We start from the raw sequence: 6,737 nt of genomic DNA on the forward strand, positions 1-6,737 counted from the left end.
TCTCCCCATTCCTCCCTGGGGTCGGGATGGTGGAAAGGTCGTGTGTCTTCTTGTGCGCTGTGCGACTAAGTCTGATGAAGGGGTTGTGGCCAATCTTCGCCTTAGCGCTTGGCCTGATTTTTTTGGATCGGCTGGACCTCGGTCGTTCAGACCTTTGCTAGCTGATATATTGTGGGCTGCGTGGCCCACTGACTAATCGGTGCCTTGAGACATCCCGGAGTTATAACCCCGACACACATGTTTTTCAGACATGTGATGCGAGCGTCTATTCAAAATGTTTGATCTGTTTTAGGCGTATGTTATAAGTGTATATTATCTGGATGTTGTAGTTGCTATACACATACATTGCAAACGCATGTTTGTAAATGTTTCACCTATTTCAAATGTCTGTTGGAGAAGGTGCTTTCATGTTGTAACATTAACGGGTGTAGGAAGCGGGTGCATGCAGATGCGGTCCCCGTGGGCATAGCGGTCCCTACGTGCGAGACAAGTGAAGCCGGCGTGTGATGCGTAAATAGGCTTGTGGTGCGGTCCCCACCTGTGTGCGCATTAATAGGCTGGCGCGCAGCTGCATGCGTACGTGCACGGCGTGTAGGCGCAGCAGTTGCGTGCGGCACGCGGGGGGTGGGCGTGCAGTCGCAACAGGCGGGGCGAGCGCCGTTCCATTTCTTCATGAGTGGAGCAAATTCGCGTGGGAACCATGCATGCGGATGAAAAATTGTTGCTACTCCTGCAACTGCATGCATTAGAGAGGGCGCTGCTGGCGCATGCCAAACTAAGGAAGCAGAGTGCTCGACGCTGGGGCGAGCATGCAAGAGAAGGTGAAGCACAACGGTGAGGGTGGAGAGCGCGGCGGGATAAGCGTGGGCTTCTGGACTCGGGCTAGGGTTCGAACGTCTAGACGCTAGCCATACTCTTATATTTTTTAATCTAATTAGTTAAACTTTAGTATTGTGTTAGAATTATAATTCTTTTATAGAAATGGAGTAATATCTTTATTATCATTTTTATGCCATCTTCACTGGAGGTGGAATAGACGTGTCTTACGGGCATGACCAGTGGCGGAACTAGAGAAATTGGGAGGCGAGTGTGGCCACCGGCCATAGATAATGCACCTAGCCATTGATCAGTGATGACACGTGTATTTTTTCGCACGGTGTGGTGTGTTGCCACGACTGACTGGACACGTTTTTTTCAGTCCAACTGCCGCATCTTCCTGTTTCAATCCAACTGCTGAAGCCCAACAACATTTGTTGGCCCAATGTGCCTCCAGCTCCAACCCTTGGCAGTGGAGCTGGAGCCTTCCCTCAATGTCCGCCGCCGCCGCCGCCACACATCACCCACTCCGCTCCCCCTGGCGCCGCTCACGCCCACGCCGACCGCACTGCCGTGTGCCGTCTGTCTACAAGCAAATGCGCCCCGATGCCAGCAGCGAGCTTGACCACGCCTTTGCCCGCCAGCCGCTGCGGCCGCCTACTGGCCTCGCTTGCAGCGCCTCACGTCCTCTCCAGGCACCAAGCTCCCAGTGCTCCCACAGAACTCCACCAAGGGGCACAACCGCACAACGCACAAGGTGGAGGCCGTCGGCCCCTTTCCATGGATGGCCAAGGCAAGTTGCAAGGTGACTCTGAGGGGCTGCTCCTGAAGACCAATCAGATCGAGGAGCGCCCAAAACTGTTCGTCAAGGATTACTCCGTGTATGAATTGTTTTTACGCCTTTTCCTGATAAAAAAGTTGGTCACTGCACAGACGCACTGCTGCAACTTGTACCGTCCGTTTTTCCTCCTACTGCTGGTAACCGTTCATATAGGGCCTGATTCGTTGCTCCGGGGATGGCGCTCATGGGAAGCAGGCTGAAACCGTGCACTGTGCTATGTTCGGTTGAAACTTAAGAGTTGTTCGGTTCCCAGGTTTTGGTAACCTAGAATCGTTCCAGCCAGAATTCCTTCTGTAATTTATACGGCTAGCGTTCACTGGGAACAGTTCCTGCCGAGAACCGCCCAAACCAAACGGGCCTTTAGTCTAGATACTGGATCGTGTTTGGTTGCACGCATGCATCAGAGTTTTGGATGTCTTACACATGGGCATCAAGTTATCCCGGCTCGTTTGGGAATGAGAAATCGAGAAGACTAAGACGTGCGGGATCGAGGAGGGGAAAGGAATGGAACGAAGCAGGCAAATGGTGCAAGGCAGGGAATCAAACAAGGCCGAAGCGCATTGCGCGGTGCCGGATGGGCCTTCGGACGGCCCGAGCCGGGCAACCAATCATGCTAGGATGGATAAGGAGCCGGATCGGTTCAGTTCGACTCGGCTCGTTTACCAGCTTGAGCTGGCTGTTTTGGTCCTCAAGCTAACTCAAGTTGAGGGGATTGTCGTGAGTGAGTGTGTGTGGTCGCCTTTATATAACTAACTATTGTCTAGCAAATGAGTCCCGAGTTCATTTGGCTTATTCCTTCCCGTCAAGCTTCCCTTCCATGGTTGTTGCCCTGGTTGGGAACTTGGGACCAACACCTCTTCACATCTCTCAACGCCACCGTTAAGACTTACGAGTAAGGAACTACAGCCTTTTGGTAACGAATTCTTCTACATTTTTGCCTTTCCGTCAGTTCACTTGCACCACACTGTCATGTACTAGTAACTGTGAAACAATTCTGCAAATTTTTATATATACTTGATGAAGGGAAAAGCCCCATGTTCTTTTTGTTATTAATGATGCTTACTAATGATGCTTCTCCTCATGGACATGATGAGCTGAGAAATTTACACATACAGATCAGACATCAGTAGATACCGTTTTCAACTATCTGTTATCTATACACAGATCTAAATCTACTAATATATATCCAACTTATGTTTCTCCATTTCCTCCAGGAACCGGTGATCTTGTTCCATGGAGCTAAGCACAGCCACTACCTTCTTGCTGGGTCTGATGCTAATCCTTGTGTCATTCCTTAGCCACAAAGCCAGAAGCAAATCCATGAACAGGAGGCCTCCTGGTCCTTGGGCCCTCCCCTTCGTCGGATGCATCCACCACCTGCTCACCTCGCAGCCGCAGGCCGCCCTACGTGACCTGGCTCAGAAGCATGGCCCGGTGATGTACCTGAAGCTGGGGCAGATCGACACCGTCGTCATCTCCTCGCCGACGGCGGCGCAGGAGGCGCTCCGGGAGAAGGACCTAAGCCTGGCGTCGCGGCCAAGCTTGCTCGCCTCGGAGATCATCTGCTATGGCAACCGCGACATCGCCTTCGCGCCCTATGGCGACTACTGGCGCTTGCTGCGCAAGATGTGCACGGTCGAGCTCCTCAACGCTTCCAAGGTGAGGCAGTTCGCGGCCATCAGGGACAGCGAGACCATGTCCCTAGTCAGGGAGATACTCTGTGCTGCCGCCGCCGGCGGAGAGCCCGTGGACCTCGGCGGCCTGCTCCTGTCGTGCACCAACTCCATAATTGGAAGGGCAGCGTTTGGCAACCGCTGCAGCAGGGACCTCAAGGCAGAATTTCTGTCGGCCATCTCCGTGGTGCTAAGCAACATCTCAGGGTTCTGTTTCTCGGACCTCTTCCCGTCGCTGCGGTTGGTGGACGCCCTCACCGGGACCAAACGCCGCCTACTGAGGGCACACCAACAGCTCGAAGACGTGTTTGGCAAGATCATCTCGGAGGGGGAGGCACGACGGCAGGAGAGGAAGGGAACCGTTGCTGGAGAAGATGACGACCTTCTAAGCGTCATGCTGAGGATTCGTGATGAGGGGCAATTTGAGATCCCCATCAACAACACAGACATCAAGGCAGTCATTCTGGTAAATACATGATGTTGATACTTGTACTTGTTTAATTTCCTTGCTACTGCCATAATACATAACTTGAATTTTGGTTCAGGATTTATTCACAGGAGGGACGGAGACGACTTCGTCAGTGGCCGAGTGGCTGATGGCAGAGCTGATGCGGAACCCTGACGCGATGCAGAAGGCGCAAGAGGAGGTGCGGCAAGCATTCAACCACAAAAGCTCTGACGAACACGAATCCCAGATGGACAAGCTGCACTACACCAAGGCGGTGATCAAGGAGACCCTGAGGCTCTACCCACCCGTCCCGCTTCTCATTCCTCGTCAGTGCCGGGAGACCTGCGACATCGGTGGGTACGAGGTGCGCAAAGGAAGCAGGGTGATCGTCAACGCGTGGGCGATCGCGAGGAACCCAGCGCACTGGGACAATGCCGACAAGTTCGTGCCTGAAAGATTTGAGCACGATAGCGCGGCAGGTTATTACAAAGCTGCTACTACGCAGTTTGAGTACTTGCCGTTTGGGCATGGGAGGAGGATCTGCCCGGGCATAGGCTTCGGCTTATCCACCTTGGAGATCCTAGTGGCACGGCTCCTCTACTACTTTGATTGGAGCCTTCCGGATGGAATGCAGGCGGAGGACCTAGACATGGACATGACTGTTGGTGCGTCGGCCAGGAGAACCAACAGCCTGCACTTAGTGGCCTCGCCGTATGAAGTGCCCATGTCGATTTGATCTGATGGTTGCAGTTGCAACCAAGTCGTGCCTTTTGCTTCTTTCTTCTATATTTCTCCTGCGGGAATCAAATAAGAGCATTTCACGTATCCACTACAATGTAAGGGCAAATAAATACGCTTCCAGATAAACAATGATGAAAGAGCAAAATGTTTTATAAGATTTTTGAAAATACTTTCTGGTGCATGCATAAGCTTTCATTAACAAAGAGTTTAACTTGGCCGTCCAAAGTTTTGTAATCCTCTATATATGCCGTCATAATAAAACGTTTAATCTTATCCTTGCTGACCACCACATTCAATCCCACCAGCTTGATGAATGCTAAATAGGATAAGGTGCAGCGGTCCAGAAATGACTTGGGATAAAGTTAAAGCGAATTGGGATAAAGTTAAAGCAAATTATAATTTAAAACATAGAGGTTAATAAATTTGTTGATTGGACTTTTGAGAAGACGGAAGCATGGAGAAAGCATAGAAATATTTACTTGTAAATATATCATAGCGTTAATTTCGTACAACCCGTGCATTGTTACATCGAGTTCCATGCTTCCTTTGAGGACCCATTCTAACCTTTAATTCAATTCGACAAGTTAAAGAATTAATTAGTTGCCGATATGTGAAGCACCGGTCTGTTTAGTTGGACAATCAGTTGAATTAAATTAGATTTTGATAAGATAAACTCCACTTTTAATCAAAACTGTAACAACAACTTAAGTGGTGCGAAAATATTTATTTTATAGATCAGAAAGATTAGTGTTGAAAGGACCATGATTGCTTCTCTTCTTTGTTTTTTATATTTATAGGAAACAAACATAAAAAATCGATTCAAGGATATGCTTCACTCTTTGATATTAGATACATATTTAATGTTTTTGCACGATGACATAAACTAATTATTTTTTAACTTTCAGTACATATATATATATTTATTTATTTTGTTGATGATTTTTAAGGTGACACACTAGTATATTTGTCTTAAAAAATAGTTTCACAAATATATATATATTTTCTGTATTTAATAAATTTATTCATTCTAATAAAATATAGTAGCCAGTTTGAAGCAGTTAACTGTGAACAACAAAAAAAAAAACATCACTTATTTGTAACCGGATAGGCATATTAAAACTTAAGTGGTGCACCACAAAACCTAAATAAAGCCAGTCACTGTAGAAGTTTCATCTGAGTCTCATTTGCATTAAATATTGTGACACTTTAGTAGATTTGATGACTTAGCAGGTTAATATGAAGAGAGAGATAAAAGAGAGTTTCATTTTATAGAACCTGTGGTTAACACAAAAGCTGATGTGACGGTCTTAGTAATTGTGCCATGAAACTCCTCGCTGAGACTAGCCTAAGAGACAATGGTTTCATGACCCACTCAATTAGTGATCAGCACTTAGTCACACAACATTGCTTCTTGTTGTCGATCAAAATTCTGGACAGTGCAAAAGTAGTAAATGATAAGTGCTTTAATTGCCTATAAAGGTTTTCTGCATTATCTTACACTAGAGTTCTCTCAAATGGAGAAAAGTGTGATAGAGAATGACTTGTGTATAGCAAAGAGCTTTGCTTTTGCTACAAATTGTTAAGAGAATAGGGCTCGTGAGAAGTCAGCTAGCAAATGATGGTTTGAGTGATTGGATTCATCTTGGCACTAGATTTAAAGAACATGGAACTAGTAGAGAACATGTCATAGATATGGCTACATGGTACGACTTGCATCACAGGTTTCAGAAGAATGGAACAATTGATAAAGTTGCTCAATAAGAACTTGAAATAGAAAGGGAGGACTGGAGAAGAGTTTTGCTCAGGATTATTTTGATTGTAAAATTTCTAGCGGAACATAATATATCATTTCATGGAGGTAATAACATGCTATGCCAAGACAACAATGGGAATTTCTTAGGACTGGTTCATATGTTGGCTGAATTTGACCCAATTATCAAAGAGCATGTTATCACCTGTGATAAATTTGTGATCATTATCTTGGTCCTTCCATTCAGAATGAGTTAAGAAATTTGCTAGCTACGACAATCATTAAAAATGTTAAAATAAGAAAAGTATTTCTCAGTCATCCTTGACTGTACTTCTGATGCTAGCCACCAAGAACAAATGTCTTTGATAATGAGGTATGTTGGCACATCTTTAGATTTTGTTTGCATTAAGAATCCTTCTTAGTTTTTTTGGATGTATATGATACCACTAAGCAAGGATTGTTTGATGT

The 6,737-nt window shown here is 46.6% G+C and overlaps 1 protein-coding gene across 3 annotated transcripts; it reads left to right on the forward strand.

Moving 5' to 3' along the window:
* The first annotated feature begins 1,258 nt into the window (after positions 1-1,258).
* LOC136494638 (9-beta-pimara-7,15-diene oxidase-like) lies at positions 1,259-4,636 on the forward strand. 3 transcript variants are annotated; one of them, XM_066490825.1, is made up of 3 exons: positions 1,259-1,697; positions 2,872-3,796; positions 3,876-4,636. In XM_066490825.1, the coding sequence occupies exons 2-3, from the start codon at positions 2,891-2,893 to the stop codon at positions 4,512-4,514; spliced, it is 1,545 nt and encodes a 514-aa protein (XP_066346922.1). In that variant the 5' UTR covers positions 1,259-1,697; positions 2,872-2,890; the 3' UTR covers positions 4,515-4,636. The 3 variants fall into 3 exon arrangements, with proteins under 3 accessions (XP_066346922.1, XP_066346913.1, XP_066346910.1); XM_066490813.1 differs by lacking the exon at positions 1,259-1,697 and adding an exon at positions 1,749-2,549; XM_066490816.1 differs by lacking the exon at positions 1,259-1,697 and having other exon boundaries at positions 1,748-3,796.
* Positions 4,637-6,737: the final 2,101 nt, after the last annotated feature.

Source organism: Miscanthus floridulus, chromosome 1, assembly GCF_019320115.1.
Source record: "Miscanthus floridulus cultivar M001 chromosome 1, ASM1932011v1, whole genome shotgun sequence".
In the NCBI taxonomy this organism is placed as follows: Eukaryota; Viridiplantae; Streptophyta; class Magnoliopsida; order Poales; family Poaceae; genus Miscanthus; species Miscanthus floridulus.

Excerpts from the sequence above, each read along its gene's own strand:
- LOC136494638 (XM_066490825.1), top strand. The coding sequence starts at position 2,891 with ATGGAGCTAAGCACAGCCACTACCTTCTTGCTGGGTCTGATGCTAATC. Across the intron at positions 3,797-3,875 it reads ACATCAAGGCAGTCATTCTG|GATTTATTCACAGGAGGGAC; the intron begins GTAAATACATGA and ends ATTTTGGTTCAG.